This window comes from Cupressus sempervirens, chromosome 11 (assembly GCF_028749045.1).
Source record: "Cupressus sempervirens isolate cs-2001-9-10 chromosome 11, ASM2874904v1, whole genome shotgun sequence".
NCBI classification, from domain to species: domain Eukaryota; kingdom Viridiplantae; phylum Streptophyta; class Pinopsida; order Cupressales; family Cupressaceae; genus Cupressus; species Cupressus sempervirens.
In genome coordinates this window covers 495,270,666-495,290,851 of record NC_143128.1, presented here as the reverse complement: position 1 = coordinate 495,290,851, position 20,186 = coordinate 495,270,666, and the positions used below count along the sequence as shown (strand labels likewise).

At 32.0% G+C, this 20,186-nt stretch overlaps 1 protein-coding gene across 1 annotated transcript in view; it reads right to left on the bottom strand.

The window, feature by feature from the left end:
- LOC149530533 (uncharacterized) overlaps positions 1-18,286 on the bottom strand; it is a 122,674-nt gene extending 104,388 nt beyond the window's left edge. The window contains exon 1 of the mRNA XM_089808208.1: positions 17,320-18,286. Coding sequence (XP_089664334.1) covers positions 17,320-18,286 — 967 coding nt within the window. The remainder of the gene's footprint in view (positions 1-17,319) is intronic.
- Between the last annotated feature and the right edge of the window lie 1,900 nt (positions 18,287-20,186).

Here is a 20,186-nt window from a genome sequence, read left to right as displayed (position 1 = left end):
TTAATCTAAGAGTAATAACATGTTCTTCATGTTTTAAAAACTTCACTAAAATTCTATCCTCATATTATTCAAGAATCTTATGCATGTATTCTTAAAGATCAATGTCATAACATGTTGATAAATAGTACTCACATTTGTTATTTAAAAAGGCATCAATACCCAATAGAAAGTTCCCCAAGGAGTAATAAAAGTGGTCTTATATTAATCATAAGAAGGAATAAATTTTTTATTATACCCAAAAAATCCATCCATAAAAGATAATAATACATGTTAGGTAGTTGAATCCACTATCATATCAATGTTAGGTAAAGGAAAATCATCTTTTATAGAATCCTTGTTTAAATCACAAGATTAGTACACATCCTTATCTTATTTTCACCCTTAGAGATAGCCACAATGTTAGAAATCCATGGGGAATAATCTATAAGACTTATAAAACATCATCAAAGATTTTTTCTCAGATTTAACAAGAAGAGATGCTAGGATTCATTTTACAAATCTTTTGTTTAAGTGGTTTAGCATCAAAGTTTAGAACAATGTTGTGAGTGAAAATTTTAAGGTCAATTCTTTGCATATCAAAATATTTCCAAGAAAAGATATCATAAAATTCTAAAAGTAGTTTAGTGAGCTTCTTTTGTTCCATTTCATCCAGAAAAATTCCAATCTTAATAATCTTTTCATTCACCAAGATCGATAGGCACATCTATTGTTTTATTGATCAATAGATTACTCTTATGTTCTTATTCCAGAGGAAGAGGGGGATTAACATATAAGTTTGATTTAGTTTATGCTCCAAACTATCCGTTAATATCCAAAAGTAAGATTTTCTCTTATTATAATGGAAGAAGGTAAAACCTCATATGCACCTAGAAAATTAGGTAAAGAATTATCATAAAAGAAAATATCCAAAGAGGTTGATTGATCAAAGGTAATCAAATGGAGGTTTGATAACTTCAACAAACCACTATAAATATGATTCACATTCATAAAGATGGAAGGTTTCTTGTAAGGATTGAATCCCAAACCATAAGTATGCTTATAATAATCATTAGATAGATGAACTTGTATTCCTTTTGCAAATTTTCCACATCCCTAACCATAGAACCTGTGTTTAGTGAGTAAACATTGTCCCAGACCATTATGATCATTCATATAAATGCTAGTCAAAGGAGCTTCACAATAAACTACATCATGATCATGTGGTTTAATAGTTTCTTTAGCTTATTTAGATGAATAAATGATAAATTTATTACTTAACTCTCTAGAATGAGGAGTTGAAGCAACTTTTTCATCACTAGGTTGTTCAAATATTTTCATGAAAGAGAGATCAAAAACCTTGTATTATTCAATGAATTTAGGATTAAAGTCCAAAGTGCCTCAATCATCTTTAGATAAAGTGGAGGAAATTTCTTCACTTGATTGATCTTTAGTTTAAATTTTATCCTTTTTTTTTTCCTTCTCTAGGTCTAGGCACCTTAAAAGACTCAATATTGTAGCAACTATTAGGTCTATCATTTGCACAAAGAGTATACATCACATCATCATAGATAAACCTAAATTACGAAGAAGAGTAGAGGGGATAACATGCTTATTATACAAGCATAGTCTTACCAAAACAAGGTACTAATTGAGAGGTACATGCATCACATGGTTTCAAATATGTAATACTATTGGATTGACCTTAATAGGAAGAGTTATAAGCACCAAATTTTTCTTAGCAATGTTATCAAAGCCATACATAGGAACACTATCTAGCTTTATAGTGAACATATCAGTAAAGATAGATTTCAACATATCCAAAGTAAAAATATTTAATCCTAATTGGTTATCAAATAAATTTATTTGAATTGGATTTCTATTAACAATAACTACAACCATAAGAGCATCATACTAATCTTGAAGTTCCTTAGGTGGTATATCATTGATGCAAGGAGAAGTAGAATGGAGAAAATAAGAGATAATAAACTCAATTTAAACCTACCAACACTCTCCTACTAAAAGTTACACATGAAAGTTATACACAAATTAGATAAACCTCAAAGAATGCAAGGTTAGATGTAACATATTCATAGGTGAAATTATTTAACTTTACATACAAAGAAACCACAACATGGTTGGTTGTGAGGCCTTCCAACAGCCATGTACCAATGAAACTATGAAATCAAAATACAAACCCACATATTTTGTCACCTTTTAGTCACGTTCCTTCCAAAAACTTACTTCTTACTTCTAACCAAGGTTCTCGTATAGCTAGCTAAGCCACAAGTCAGATTGTTAGGCATTTAATTACAATATAGGCCCAAACTCAAAAGAGTAAACCAAACTTGAAGAAAAGGACAATATAAAATCATGTACACTTAAACGTAGGTCCAAACATGTGTTAAGAGTCAACTCACAATGGCATAAGATGCCATATAACCATTAGAAACTATGTTAATCAAAACATTATGCCTCACTAGATGGAAATAGTAGGAAATAAGAACTATGAAGAATGACATAGAACTCAAGAAATATAGAACATTAGAACTTGCACACTTAGGAAAAGGATCCATGATAGGTCCTTGACATAATGAAAACTGAGTAAAAAAAGAAACCAACAATAAAAATAATTACTTCATGAACAAAATAATGGTACAAAAAATAAGAAATATTTTTGGTTGATGCAAGATTGCTCGAAGATCTTAGATGATCCTGCATCAAACACTTGGGGTTAATAAATAAGTAATGTCTACATTAGGCATTACTGGTATCTTGACCTAAACTAGAAAGAGTCAACTCATCTTGTGTAATCTATGTACTATCTTCAACTAGTTTTTCTTTCCACTAAACTAGGTATTCTATGTAGTCCTTTCCTCTTGTTCTTTTAGTTATTTTTCTATCCAATATCCTTTCAATGCTATCTATCTTCTTCTTATGATAATCCAAGGTTTTTTTTAGTTCATCATCTAATTCAAAATATTTAAAGGCATTTTTAATATTGAATATAGGTGAAATATCCATGTCATCTGGTTATTCAACTTCAAAAGCATTTCCACTATCAAACTTCTATAGAATCTTACAAGGACCAAACTTCTTCATCTTTAGCTTACTATAGGTACCAACATGGAATATTTTCAACTTCAAGTGAACCATAACCTCAAAACCAACTTTAAAGTATTTTTATTTTTATCTCTTTCTTTTAATTGCTTTTTGTTTGTATTCTTGATTACTATGCTCCAAGTTCATTTTCACTTCCTCATGAAAAGTATTTATGAAATTTTCAAATTCCTCATCTTTATTACTTATTTTTCTTTCAAGATTCAGATCCCTCAACTTAGTATTTCCCCTAGGATTCATTCTAGTAATAATCACAATGGGTATCTTCTTAGTACTCCTATTCACAAAATCATTATATGCAAACTCTTCTTGTGCCAAAATAAAATCCCAATTAGTAAGATTATCTCCAAATAAATAGCTCAACAAGTTATCTTAACTTCTATTCACAACTTTAGTTCATCCATCTGTATGTGGATAAATTATAGAACTGAAATTCAATTTTATATTCATTTTCTTCCAAAGAGTCCTCCAAAAATAACTAGTAAACTTAGCATCTCTACCTAAAACAATAGTCATAGGAAAACCATACAATTTAACCAATTCCTTAAAGATTAATTGATCCACATGTACTTCATCAGATGTCTTCTTACTATTATAAATGTTTAGAATAACTAAGAGGGGGGGAGGGGGTGAATTAGTTACTAAATATTAATATGTACCACTTGAATAATTAAACAATAAACACATCACTGTTCTACCTACCTTGGTGTTGCTTGATCTATACTATAAAAATATCAAAATCATAACTTGCATTGCATAATAAAAATATTATCAAATGTAAACACACATAAAGCATTCATCACATTTTTTACACTCGAATTTTACGTGGAAACCTAATTTGGGAAAAACCACTAGCCATATGTCACTCTTTTTCACTCTTTCAAAGTAAGCTATGTTAGGAGCCAACCCTATTAAAGGTTACAAAACACATTATTAAATGTGACCTAGTTAGAGGATTTATTCACCCTATTAGGAGTGGCCTTGTAAGAGGACTTTGATTATTCCATTTAGAATGTCACCTAGTTAAAGGATTTACATAGATTATTAATTCTTCAAATGACTATTAGGTTAACCTTCGTTAAAAGGATTTCAATACAAACTATTTACAATGACTAGAAAGAAAACAATAGATTTTGATCTATGTGATTACAAATCACTTTTCTGATGTAGATCTCTATTTGGTCTTTGTGTTGGTTGGCTGATAAGTTTTTCACTTTCATCTCTAATCTTGATTTGCTTGGAGACCCTTCAAGAAATCAGTCTACTCTTCTCAATAACACTTAAGCATTCTTCTTAGATTCACTTATCAACATCAACATCAACATCAACATCATCTTTGCAAGCTTTCTCTATTAGCTTTGCAATCACTCACACTCATGCATTTCTGATCAACCTTGCTCTATCCGTCTCTCTTTTACATACAAGCTTTGTACATACACACTCACACACGCTGCACATGCACCAATTTTTTGGCTTTGTATCTCTTTAAATAGGTAATTTGTGTTTACCATTTTCTACATCCACCATAGATCTTTGGGTTTATGATCAAGCTCAACTTGATTCACTGTATCTGTCCATCTTCTTGATCTTCTTCTAGAAACTTTTCTAGAATTTTTCTATTAGGTCTTTACCTAGTCCTTGCCTTGAATTTAATGATCCAACTCATAAATCTTATCTTCAACATGGTTTACATCTCCCAAGAAATCAACTATGTCAACTTGATCTCATGATTTTCTTGAATTCATTCTTATACTATTTACATCATATTTATATTAGGTAGCAATATATCTTATCAATAGATTTGACGTCAATGAGAAAACAACAATTATTCCAATAGTAAGTTTCCAACAATCTCCCTCTTTGGAATTGATGGCAACATCTCAAACATGTTAATACTAATCTAAGCTTAGTTACCATACAATCACAAAGATTTTGTTACTAAAAGTCTAATTGCTATAATTTGAATTGCTTTCTCTAAATCTCTCTTAGGAGTAATTGCTCCTTCTTTCTGTAACCTCTCCTTTAAAATTTTGAATTTCTCTCTCTAAAATTTCTCATGTAGTAATTTCTCCCTCTTAAGTAATCTCTCCCTCTTTGACAAAAATGCTAAAGGCGTGTAGTTGTCTCATCTTCAAAGTCTTCATACATCTGAATTATGTAGATTTAGAATGTCTGGTTGATATTTGTCATCTATCTATGATTTATTTGTTATGATGCACTAAATTATCTACCTTAGGAACTTTTGAAAGTAGAGTTGTATTGCATCACTATGTAGGATATTCTAATTAGTATATGTGATGCAATGCACCTTTCCTTCTTAAGTAGCTTTGATTAGGGGAATCACCCCTAGTTTACCTCTAAGATATTCATGAGCATCTTTAGGTAAGGGTTTTGTTAACATGTTAGAAATTTATTCCTTGGTATTCACATATTCTAGCTTCACTTCTTTGTCTTCAAATAATTCCCTCAAATAGTGATACTTGATAACAATGTGCTTTGTCTTAGTGTGCATCATTGGATTCTTTGAAATATTAATAGCACTTATGTTATCACAATAAATAACTATTAGATCTGTGATTTCTTCTTTCATACTTTTTTAGTAACTATTTGATCCACATAATATTTGAATAGTTCACTACATCTACCACATACTCAACTTCATGTGTACATTGGTAAACATAATTCAACTTCTTGTTTGTCCATGACACCAATCTCTTTCCTAGAAAGAATGCATCTCCACTAGTGCTTTTTTTGTCATCAATATTTCCTTCCCAATCTAAGTCAATAAACACCCTTAGTTCAAACTTATCATTTCTTTTGTAAAACAATCCATACTCTTTTATACCTTTTTAGATATCTCATTATCATTTTCACTATCATCATGTGATTCTCTTTAGGATTTGTTGAAAATATAGCAACTATCCCAATTGCCAAAGCAATATCTGGCCTATTGTGAACATATTGTAATTTTTCAATCATGGATCTATATAGGGTCTGGTCCACATCACTAGAATCATCAGTCTTAGATAGCTTATGTCCAATAGACATAGGTGTATTCACTAGCCTAGAATCTTCTATACCAAAATTCTTTAATATCTTCTTGATATATTTGGATTGTGTAATGAAAATAAAAACTTCATTTGACACACTTGTAGTTCAAAAAAGAATCTGATTTCACCAAACATAGACATTTCAAATTATTTTTTCATTTCATCAACAAATGATTTACATAAGCCTCTCTTCCTCTAAATATAATATCATCAATAAATATTTTAGATAACAAAACTTCATTATTCTTACCGTTCTTTAAATATAGGTTACTATTATTATTTTTAATTTCAAAACCAATCTTCATCAAATAGTTGTGTAATATTTCATACTATGCTCTTGGGGCTTGCTTCAATTCATAAAGGGTTTTGTTTAATTTACACACCATTTTCTTCTTGTTTGGATCTACAAATCCTTCAAGATATTTAATGTATACTTCTTCCTCTAATATATCATTTAAAAATGTAGATTTGACATCCATTTGATATACCTTGAAATTTTTGTAGGCTAAGTATGCAAGAAGAGTTCTAGTCCCTTGAAGTCTTGCTACTGGCGAAAATTTTTCTCCATAATCAACTCCTTCTTGAGCATAACCCTTGCGTACTAGTATTTCCTTGTTTCTTGTTACTTCTCCATTCTTATTGAGCTTGTTCCTAAAAACTCACTTTGTCCAAATGACATTTTTGACTTTAGGTCTTGGCACTAAGGTCCAGGTATTCTTCTTCTCAATCTGGTTAATTTTCTTCATTCATTTCTTGGATCCAATCTTCATTGTCTAAAGAATCCTTTATTGACTTTGGATCAAACTCACAAAGTAAGAATGTATTATCTTTGAGTCTTCTTCTTCTCATAAAACTTGATTCAGTATCACCAATTATTTTTTCAAGTTTATGATATCTTCTCACATATTTTGCTAGCACAGGTAGTTTCCTTCTCTAATCTTCTACATGTTCATCTTGAAAATTAATATCAATTTCATTTTCTCTTCCTTTCTTTGGTGCTGGTTCAGCACTACATGCTAGACATTTTCTATCTAATGTTCAACATTACCTATCTATGACTCAACATCTTCAATCTATTTCTTGGCACCCACTTTCTGGTGCTTGGAAATTTGTATTTTCATTCCATCATTTACTATCTGATGGGAACTTGCAACTTGACTTGTCTATTCACTTTGAGGGATAGGAGCATCATCATCCATGTAGATGAATGTACTATAGTCTTTAGGTTCTTCATTACTTAAAGTGTATATATTTTTCTACAAACTCATCAACTCTCACATTTACACTTTTGACAACTTTGTTAATGTTAGAATTTAAACACTTATAAGATTTTCTTTGAGTAGAATAACCTAGGAATATGCCTTCATCATTTTTCGATCAAGCTTTCCATTCTTATTATCTTTCACTATATAGCATCTACTACCAAATATTTTGAAGTATTTAACATTAGGAGCATAACCATATCATAGTTCAAAAGGTCTAACATTTGTACCTTTCTTGACTTGTACTCTATTCAAGGTATAAACAATAGTACTAATTGCTTCTCTCCAATATTTCTATGATACATTATTCTTTGTCATTAATGTTCTTGCACAGTCCATTATTGATCTATTTATCCTTTCACCTATTCTATTCTAAGGAGGGGTTCTTGGTGTTGACATTTGTCTTTTGATTCCTCTATCATTGTAGAATGTATTGAGCTCATGTTAAATGAATTCACCACCTTTGTCAAATCTCAAACACTTTAGAATCTTCCTTGTTTCTTTTTCAACTCTAGCCAAATACCACTTAAATAATTGAAAAGCATTAGATTTATCTTTAAGAAACATCACATCCATCATTCTAGAGTAGTCATCCACAAATAGAATGAAAAATTGATCTCCATAGTACCTTTGAATGCTAGTAGGTCCACAAAGGTCAGTATGAACCAATTCCAAAATATCATTAGTAGTATATGTTTTTCTCTTAAAACTAGAATTTGTCATCTTTCCTAATTGGCATTGTTTACACATAACATTTTAAAGCTTCTTTAGTTTAGGAAACCTTCTTACTTTCTTTATCTTACTGATATTAACCAAATTATCAAAGTTCACATGACATAATATTTTGTACCATAACCAAACATCTTGTTGTTGTGTAAACAAATATGTCTCATTTGACAGGTCTAGATAGAATAAGTTACCTCTTCTCTACTCACCAGTTCTAATTAGATTACCATCACCATCATGTATCTTGGCCTTTATATTATGAAATTCAACTCTCTAATTTGATTTTTTTAGCTGTGAAACACTCAATAAATTTTAGTTGAGTCCTTCAACCCAGTAAACATTGTCACATGTTATCTTGTCAGTCAATTGAATAGTACCTTTACCTTTTAAAACACATGGGATATCATTATCAAATTTAACACATCCACCATTATATGGACCAATATCCTTAGATTTATCTTTATCACTAGTCATATGATTAGAACATCCACTATCAATTATCCATGCACCACTTTTGTTCACATAATAAATTCATGCAGTTTTCTCATCTTCATTAGAATCTTCTTTCATAGAAACATAGAAAACTTCATCATCATTACTCTTAGATTCATTATCAGTCCTTTATTCATCTATAAAACAATATTTCTTACCTTTTTCATCCTTTCTTCTCTTGTAGCCTTTTTTATCTCTTCCTCCTTTGTACTTTCTTTCCTTCCTTTCATCCTTATCATCTTTGTCAGGACATCTAGCAGCGATATGACCAAATTTGTTGCATGAAAAAAAAAATGTTACATAATTTACCTTTTTATTTAACCCTTCCTCTTCCAAACCTTTTTTCAATGAGGGATTCAAGATCATCAATCTCATCATTAGAACTATCACTTTCACTCTTCACATGTTTTCCTTTCTTCTTGCTAAGAACTAGTTGTGACTTGAAAGTAAATTCAATAGTAGTAGGTGTGTAGTTTTTTAAGTTAGACATCTCAAAAGTAGTAAGTCTACTAATTACATCTTCTAAGTTTAAATTTTTACCTATATGCATCTCAATCCTTGGATTGCAGAGACTCTAATGGCATAGATAGGGAGTAGAGTCCTCAATACCTTACTTATCATTGTTTCAACTTTGATTTCTCCATTTGCACCTCAAATAGCATTAACAACCTCTTTAACTCTTGTGTAGTATTATAATATGTTCTCATCTTCCATCATTCTCATGTCATCAAATTTACCTCTTAGGATTTCTAATTTTGCTGTTAGAACATTGTCATCACCTCTATATATGGTCTTCAATTTGTGTCACATCTTCTTTGCATTATCACAGTCTTTTAGGTCATCAAACTTGTTAGCACTTAGGGCTAAGGAAATATCCAACATTACTTGGTTGTGTTATAGATTTTATTTTAGTTGTTCAATAGTTAGAGTAGTAGTTGCTACCTTTACATATTCATTCTCCAGAAAATTGACAACAACATTACTGATATTGGATATGTGCAACTTCATCAAGGTTTGCCATACAAGAAAGTTCTCCTTGTTCAACTTGGGTACATCTCTCTTATTAGTCATGATCTTTATATTTAAGTACCTTCAAACTTGCACTATGCTCTAATACTAATTATTAGAAATGCTTAGAATAACTGAAAGAGGGCAGTGAATCAATTACTCAAGGTCAATATATAGCACTTGAAAAATTAAACAATAGACACTTCACTATTCTTCTTATCTTGATGTTGCCTGGTCTATACTGTAAAATTTTCATAAACATAACTTGCATTTCATAATGAAAAAATTATCAAATGTAAACACACATAAAGCATTCATCACAGTTTTGACACTAGGATTTTACGTGGAAACCCAATTTGGGAAAAACCACCAGCAACATGCCACTCTTTTTCACTCTTTCAAAATGAGTTTTTTTATGAGCCAACCCTGTTAAAGGTTACAAAATACACTATTAAATATGACCTAGTTAGAGGATTTATTCACCCTATTAGGAGTGGCCTTGTAAGAGCACTTTGATCATTCCATTTAGAATGTCACCTAGTTAAAGGATTTACATAGATTATTAAGTCTTCAAATGAATATTAGGTTCTGTTAAAAGGATTTCAATAAAAACTATTTATAGTGACTAGAAATAAAATAATATGTTTTGATCTATATGATTACAACTCACTTTGTTGGTTTAGATCTCTCTTCGATCCTTGTGCTAACTAGCTGATAATTTTTTCACTTTCATCTATGATCTTGATTCACTTGGAAATACTTCAAGCAATAAGTCTACTCTTCTCAATAACACTTAAGCCTTCTTCTTAGATTCACTTATCAACATCAACATCATCTCTACAGATTTCTCTATTAGCTTCACAATCACTCACACTCATGCATTTTTTATCAACCTTTCTCTACATGTATCTCTTCACATAAAAGCTTTACACATACACACACACACACACCACACACACACACCAATTGTTCAGCTATGTATCTCTTTAAATAGGAAATTTTTTCTTTACAATTTTCTACATCCACTGTAGATCTTAGGGTTTATGATTAGGTTCAATGTGATTCACTATATCTATCCATCTTCTTGATCTTCTTCTAGAAGCTTCTCTAGAATTTGTCTATTAAGTCTTTACCTAGTCCTTGCCTTGAATTTAATGATCCAACTGATCAATCTTATCTTCAACATGGTTTACTTCTCCTAAGAAATCAACTAAGTCAACTTGATCTTGTGATTTCCTTGAATTCATTCTTATACTGTCACTCCATCGTCTCTAAATTTTGGCATTCGATCATCACTAAAATACTTAGTCGATGTAAAGCTTTTTGGCTTGGCATCAAATATCTTTCTTAGTCAATGCTAATGCTTAGTAAACACTAAATTTTATTAGCACTAACTATAGCTTGGTTGACACTAGTATTACTCAACACTAACTCTATTTTATACTTGTGCTTGGCTTGGCTTAGGTTTCTTGACATAAACAATCACTTTTCTTTATCAATGTCTATCTAATAAAATGTTGATTATTTTTTTCTTTTCATAACTCAACCTTTCCTCTAGGTGCTATTATTATGAGAAACTTCTCAAATCCTCTTCACTATTCAAATAGATATGACATTTAGATTAGGTAGCAATATATCTTATCAATAGATTTGACATCAATGACAAAATAACAATTGTTCCAATTTTAAGTTTCCAACACTTACAAGGTATGAAATGAGCCATTTTCAAAATTTATCAACTACTAATAAGATAGAATCATTACCTCTCTAAGTTCTAGAAAAACCAAGAATAAAATCCATACTGATATCTTCCCAAGGCTTATCAAGTATAGGAAATGGTGAATACAATCCCAAATTCTTACTAGTTCCTTTTGTTGTTTGACAAATTATGTAGCTTTTAACCATCTTCTACACATGCTTATAATTTTTTGTCCAAAAGTACCTATCTAAAAGAAAATTTACTATCTTATCAATTCTAAAATATCTTGCAAGTTTGCTACTTTATTTTTCCTTTATTATGTTCTCTCTCATAGATCCTCTAGGTATACACAAGTGAGTTCCCTTAAACAACATATCTTCCTGAATGAAATAATCAGTCTACTTATCTCTTACCATATGATATTTACAATATTTCTAATGTCCTACAAAATGAGGACCAGTTTCATACAAATACTCAGCAAATACCTTTCCAAGTACCCCAACTCTCATTTCATTAGCAAATACCTTCTTTTACTCAAAGCATCAACAACCTTGTTTGACTGACCACTCTTATGTTTCAATGAAAAATAAAAGTTTTGGATTAAAAACAAAATGCATTTTATGTATCTCTAATTCAACTTATTCTTACTTTCCAAGTATTGCAAAGCTTTATGATCAATATACAAGATAAAATATTTAGGCGTCAAGTAATATCTACATTTATCCAAAGCTTCAACAATAGTATAGAATTCTTGATCATAAACAAAATATTTTCTAGCATCATTTAATATCTCACTAAAGAAAGCTAATGTCTTACTTTTTGACTCAAAACAACTCCAATGGCACTTCTACTAGCATCACATTCAACTTGAAAAACTTTATTGAAATCAAGAAAAGCAAGTGTAGGCAATTATACAATATTTTATTTCAATGCTTCAAAAAACCTTTTGTGTTCCATGTGTCCATTTGAATTTATTTTTATCTCCTCTGATAGTCTTAGTCATAGCATTACAAATAGAACTGAAATTTCTGATAAAGTTCCTATAAAAAAATTCCAATCCATGAAATGATCTTACCTCTCCAACACTCTTAGGTGTAGGCCAATCAAGCATAGCTTTTAGTTTTATAGGATCCATACTATAACCATCAGCTAGAGTAAAAAAACCAATATGCATAATCTCTTCCTTCATCAATGATCATTTATTCAAATTAATCAACAATTTCTCCTCCTTCAATCTCTACAATACTTGTCTAAAATTCTCAATCAACAAAGAATTTCTTTAGAACTTCATTCGTCAGCCTCATAAAAGCACTAGGTGCATTAGTTAAACCAAAATGCATAACCAACCACTCATAAAAAACCTTCATTAGTCTTAAAAGTAGTTTTCAATTCATCTCCTTCTCTAATTTTGATCCATTGATATCCACTTTTCAAATAAATCTTTGTAAAATAATTTTTCCACTAAAACTATCGATTATGTCTTCCATCCTAGGAAAAGGAAATTTGTATTTCACCATTTACTTACTTATGGCTCTAGATTCAGTGCACATTCTCCATTCTCCATTCTTTTTAGGTGGTAACATGGTATAAAATACACAAGGACTCAAACTTTCTCTAATCAAACCTTTCTCAATCAACTACTATTCTTGCCTATTCAATTCATCCTTTTCATTTGGTGTCAATCTATGTGTTACTTTATTAGATAAACTAGCTCTACCTATCAAATCCATATAATGTCTTATTCTCCTCACATAAGGTAAACCATTAGGTACATTATAAAAAATAATGTCTTGAAACTTTGTCAATAAAGACTCAATCTCGGGTGCATGTTCTAACTCATATTGTTCTCAATTTTTCTAGGAATCAAAGAAAAACAAAAATTATGTTCTTTCACATCTTTAGAAAATTTATGACCTTCGACCAAACATACTCTAATTGTGGTACAATGATTTTCATCAAGTTTTTCTACTAAATAAAAAAAAAATTGTTTCTTTCCATCAACCCATATAACATATTGATTCAATCTACCATAATGCAAAACTTGTCTATCATACTTCCAAGGTCTATCCAAAATAATATGAAAATAAACCATAGGCATAATATCACATAAGAATTCATCATGATAATTCCTAATTTTGAATTTAATAAGGCATTACTCACTTACAAGTAATTTATGATCCTTATGGATGCAAGCAATATGATAAGGCTTAGGATATTTGTAATTCATTAACTAGTTCCTCAGATGCTAAATTATTAGAAATTTCACTATCATTTATTACCTTACAACATTTCCCAACAATCTTACATCTGGTCTCAAACAAACTCATTATTAGAAAATGTTCCCCATCAACTTCTTCAGTCCACAAGATTCTTCTGAACATTAAGTTTTAACCATTTTTAGGTTCTTAAGTGTTTCAACAACTTCTTTGCAAGCTAGAGTTCCTTTGTTATTAACTCCAATCATCTTTCTAGAGTTAGTACATTCAAAATCTCTATGTCCTCTTCACCATATTTGTAACAAGTATCTTTAAACCAAGATCTTTCTTCTATTTTTGCACTATTATTATTCCTAGAGTAACCATTATAGCTACCTCTAGTTTAATTACCTCTTCTTGTATTGGGTTATTCCTTCCACTCTGATTTTTACTTTATCTTGAAATTCTCTATTAGATCTTCTACTTTCTCCATATGTGTTTCCTTTTCTTCTCTTAAATATGCCACCTCTTCCTCTTTGCCTTTGATCATGTCTCTTTGCCAATCTTTGTTCATCCTTTAAAGCATACACATATTCTTCCTTCACACAATCTATCTTAACATAATTGATCTCACCTTGAATTGATATTATTAAACCATTTAGGTACCTTGCCAATTTCTCAACTTCATCATCCACATATCTAGATCTGATATCCAACTTGTAAAATTCCTTGGTATATTCTTTCACACTCATGTCTTTTTTCCTCAAACTCTAAATCTTCTTCAACAAATTAACTTGGTAATCTAAAGGGACAAAAAAATTTCATTTTTCCAATCATCTTCGCCCATGTATTGAACTTTTCCTTTTCCTATTTCTATCTTTCAATTTTTGAATGATCCCACCAAAGTGAAGCACGACCCTTCAATTTTATGACTGCTATCTTGACTTTCTTTTTATTAGGAGTTTTTTCATACTCAAAGTATTTATCCATCTCAGTGATCCAATCCATACTATAGTATTTTTAAGTCTTCCATCATAGAAAACAAATTCAACAACAAATCTAGAGTTAGCTCTAGAAAAAACTCTAAAAATCCTTTCTTCATCTTGTTCAACCTCAGGTTCAAGATTAGGATCAAGTGCTAATTATTCATCATCACTGATATCCTCAACATGTACACCTCTTCTCTAGGTTGTCTCAACAACTTCAAGCCTTGCTGCAATCTACCTCAACATATTCATTATAGCATTATCAACACTTCCTCTAACTCAAACAATTTTTACAATGTCTCATGCAAGATCGTAACCTTCTACAAGTTATAGGTTAGATTTCAAATCTTCCACCCTACAATCAAATTCAACAAGGTTCTCCACAATGTAAGCCACAAGAAAGAACTATTCTCTAATACCACCTAACATAGGGAGAAGTGGAATGGGAAGAATAAGAGAGAATAAACTGAACTTAAACCTACCAGCACTCCCTTCTAAGAGTTACACATGAAATCTATACATACATTAGATAAACCATTAAGAACACAAGGCCAAATGTAGCATGTTTATAGGTGTAATTATTTAACTTCACATATAAAGAAACCAAAACATACCCAACCATGATGCCTTTTGGGTTGTGATGACGTACCAATGAAACTATGAGATTGAAGTGAAAACTTGCATCTTCTATCTCCTTTATAATTATATTCCTCCCAAAAATTACTTTCATACCTCTAACCAAGTTTCTTTTATAGCTAGCTAAGCCACAAGTTAGCTAGTCAATCATTTGATTACAATATGGATCTAGACTTGGAAGAGTAAACCAAAGTTCAAGAAAAGGACAATATGCAATCATGCTCACTTAAAGATAGGTCCACACATGTGTTAGGAGTCAGATCCCAACTGCACAAGATACCATGTAAGCATAAGAAATTGTGCCAATCAAAACATCACACCTCATTGGATGAAAATAGTAGGAAATAAGGATAGTAAAGAATAAAATAGAATATATGGAACATTAGAACTCATACACTTAGGAAAAGGATCTAAGACATGTCATCAACATAATGATAACTATGTACAACAAGAAACCATAGAAATAATGACTGCTTCATAAACAGTAGATTGGTATAGAAAACAAGAAATATTTTTGGTTGATGCAAGATTGCACAAAGACCTAAGATGCCCCTACATCAATCATCTTTATTAAATGCAATCCGAAGAGGAGAAAATCTAGCATGCATATGCTCTAAGAAAGAATTAATAATATCTAGATTAAGAGAAGGTTCTAACAAAGTAGATAAAGAATTTTGTAAAGCTTAATGATAAGTAGGGGATGTTTGAAACTGTTCCCATAAAGAGATCTAAGTGGGAGTAGCACATTATTTCTCAACTAAATCATACTCCTTGTCAAATGAATTAAGTAAGCATGATTATTAAGAAAGCATTGGATGAGAAGGGGATAAAGGTGTAGGAACTACCAAAACTATTGGTTGAGGATTATTTTGTGTCCAATAAGTGTGAGAAACTAAAGTTTATTTGGGTTCCCTTTAAGGACTATAAGAGTTTTATGATCCTGATGAATGTCATTAAGAGTGATAATGGGTTATTGAGGTGGTACCCTATAAGAGTAATAAGTGGTTGAGAAAATATCATAGGCTCAATACTACACACATTATTACATATAGGACTCCATGATATAATCCAGATGTAAAGGTCTATCATGACAAACGTAGAGGAAGTTTTAGGAGAAATGCATTCAATGAAGATATCATTCTTTTCATCCAAACCTTCACCACTAAACACCTTTAAAGGTTTACTAATAGACACATCAATAAATTACTCATGAAAGAAATCATACATATTGAAGAAAAATAAAATAACTCAAGACTAACACACAAATTAATGTAAAGTGAAAAGTAATCCTAATAATGCAAAATATTTTTGTATTTTTATGTTTATAAATACAATGAATAAAAATAAAATATATAACTACCAAGATCAAACAAAAGGAGAGTTCACTTCAGGTTCACCAAAATGTTCAGGGGGAAAATGACACCAAATGATAATAATGCGAACAAGACTAAACAAGTTCAATGCTTTCTCTATAGAACATTTAATACAAGATAAAGAGGGGCTTCCAAGAATAACTCTCAACAAGACCTAAATTTTATTAGTAAAAACCCAAAGAGGATAGTAGGATGCCAATACAAAATCTAGAGGAAGTATAATAGCAAGGTTCTTTGTCATGCAGTGTAAACAAGAGATATGACAAATATAGATCTAAAATATATTCAAATCACCTTATAAAGATCTAAAAGTATGTATATTCTAAGAGGGAAAATAAGAGATAAAGTACTCACCTTTAAATTTGTAGTGGATGATGTAATTAAGCTCAAAAAGTTGTGGATCTAAATATTTTTCTAAATATCTGATTATGAGTTTTAGAATAAAATGAAGAAAGGATAACAACCTAGAAATCCTGTATTCACTTCTGGGTGTGATTGTGTATGTTTTTTTAACATCAACATTTCGGATCATACTCTATCATCCATCATCAGGATGATAAAGAGAGCTAAGAAACAAAATGATATGTTGCAGACCAAGAAAAACAATAAGAGGAGAGGGAGAGGTAGGTGGGAGTGACACGTAAATCAAGAAAAACAACCCACTGAAGAAAGACGCAAGCACTACAAAGATGAGAGAAGGAAGAGAAAAGAGAAAGAAGGGGGAGTCAACGGGGGGAACGATGGGGTCTATTGATGGAAGATAACAGAGGGTGCCACGCTTGGCTAAGGGCCCAACCATCATCACGATTGAGGTTGGAAGGGTGGTTGAAAATTTCAATCGCTTCCTTCATCTTCCTCTTAAAATAGCTATCCTCTTTAGCGAGGATCTGAGTGTTCTCCAAAAAAATGTGATGTTTGGTGGAGGAAGAATGCTCGGCCAGGGCTGATTTGTACACTCTATCATGCTTGATGTCAGCACTATGCTCCCTAATTCTTGTGGAGAACGATCTACCCGTTTCTCCAATGTATGGAGTCCCACAAGAACAAGAAACTTTGTAGACACCCGAATCAGCGAGAGCGTTTCGAGAGTCTTTGAGAGGGGGCACGTGATTCCTGATAGTTGAAAGGGGTTTGAAGGCACAACGAACTCCTTTTTTGAGAAGAATTTTTGAAATTTTATGCAAGATGCCCTCAATGAAAGGAAGGATGACGAAGGGGGTAATGTTGTGCTGGGAAGGGGGGGTTCTTGGGGTGGAGTGAAACAAATTGGCTAGCTTGAAAGCTTTGGAAATATTTTGGTTGGTGTATCCATTGAGCCTGAAGACTTTGCGAAGGTAGGAAAGCTCATCGTCAATGTTGTCCTTGTCACAAATGCGAATGGCCCTGAGAGCCAGGGTTTTGAGCACTCCAACTTTTTGGCGAGGGTGGTGATGGGAAGAAGAATGGAGATACAAATCAGTGTGGGTGGCTTTACGAAACATTTGACGACTTAGCGAGCCGTCCGATTTCCTTGAGAGTAAAACATCGAGAAATAGCAGACGCCCATTCCTCTCCAGCTCCATGGTGAAGGAAATACAGGGTGACACCATGTTAAGATGTGCGTGAAATTCTTCTAATTTTTGGAGACCATGAGGCCAACAAATTTTGGTGTCGTCAGCATAGCGTTTCCACCACTTAGGCTTGAAGGGGAAGGAGTGTAAAGCCAAATCTTCGAAGTACTCCATGTAAAGATTGGCAATGATAGGAGAAAGCGAGGAGCCCATAGCTACACCATCGACTTGTTCATAAATAATATCTTGGAAGGTGAAAAAGGTGAATCTTAAACATAACTCCACTAATGTGGCCACCTCTTCATTGACCTTGCATTTGACAACTTCGATGGAGTCCGAAATGGGGACCTTGGTGAAAAGGGAGACCACATCAAAACTGACCAAAATGTCATCATTTTCTAGTTTGGCATTTTTGATGAAGTCAACAAAATGGTTGGAGTCTTTGATAAAAGAGTCACACTTACCCACTAAAGGGGAGATCTGCTTCGCAAGGAACGAAGCGAGAGGGTAAGTGGGTGAGCCAATCGTATCAACAATGGGCCTGAGAGGGACGTTGGCTTTGTGGATTTTTGGGACTTTGTATATGCGGGGAGTGACTTCTTTGGAAGGAATGAGAAGTCTCTTGGTGGAATCATCAAAAGAAGAACCATTGACCGCGACTTTGACTTTTTTGAGGATTTGGGAACACGGGTTGCGGGCTAAGATTTTGTAGCTCGCCGAATTAGAGAGGAGAGTCAGCATCTTGGAGATGTAGTCTCCCTTGTTCAAAATGACCGTGGTGTTGCCTTTATCGGCTCTAGAAATAATCAGGTCATTGTTGCGCAAAAGGTTCTTGAAAGCAAGAAATTCAGGATTAGGGATGTTGCGCTTCGGAGGCTTGGCTTGTCTTCCCTCCCCCTTTCCTTCCTTGGCCTTGTTCTTCCCCACCCCCTCCTTTCCCTCAGGCGGTTCTGTTGATTTATAGGCTAGGTTTTGTCTTTATTAGTTTTTAGCCTTCTTGTTCGTTGTGTTCTTTTATTTTATATTTTGTAAATCTTTTGTGTCAGTTCTCATTTTTCTCTTTCTTGCTTTGTTGGTCTTTCTTGTCTTTCTTTCTCCTTTTGTTCCTCCTTTATTTTTTTCGGGTTTCTTCCATTTCTTTCCTTTTATTTTTTAGTTATTTATTTATCCTTCTTTATTATTCTTCCTCTTTAATCCTTATTTTGATTCCTTTTTTTTAATTTTTTAATTTCTTAATTTTTTAATTTTTCTTCTTCTTTTTTCCCCTTTTCCCCATCGCTTCCTTTGTAGGCTTTGACTTTTATTTTTAAGGTACATATATATTTATATTTGGTTTCTCTTTTTTTGGTCTTTTTCCTACTCTTTTTGTCTCTCCTTCCCTTTAATTAATTAATTTATTGTCATTTTTAATTTTTATTTTTAATTTTTAATTTTTAATTTTATTTTTAATTTTAATTTTTTCAATCCTTGTCCTCTCTTTTTGTTTTTGTCTTTCTCCATTCTGTCCTTCCTTCTCCCTATCCTTCCATTTGCTTCTTTGCTTGGTCTTTCCTTTCTGTTTATACATTTATATAGCCTAATTTGTATTCTTCTTATTGTTTTTTTGGTTTTTTCCTTAAGTGCCTTTTTGATAGTTTCCCTTTCTTCTCTTATTAGTTTTTAATTAGTGTTATTTTAATTCTTTAGTTTTAGTTTTCAACTTATTATTCCAGTTTTCTCTCTCTTCAGTGGGTTGTTTTTCTTGATTTACGTGTCACTCCCACCTACCTCTCCCTCTCCTCTTATTGCTTTGCTTGGTCTGCAACATATCATTTTGTTTCTTAGCTCTCTTTATCATCCTGATGATGGATCATAGATTATGATCCGAAACGTTGATGTTAAAAAAACATACACAATCACACCTAGAAGCGAATACAGAATTTTATGGATTGTGGAAATCTGTTACAATTAACCTAGAAATCATTTGGCCAAAAAGTTGAAAGGACTAGATCATCCTATTAGAAGGATGTTTTAAGACATGGTTGATGTAATACATAAACTCTATAAGAAACTTATCCAAAAACCCTTGAAGAATAGATTCTAGATTTGTATGCTCTCAAATAAATATCCTATA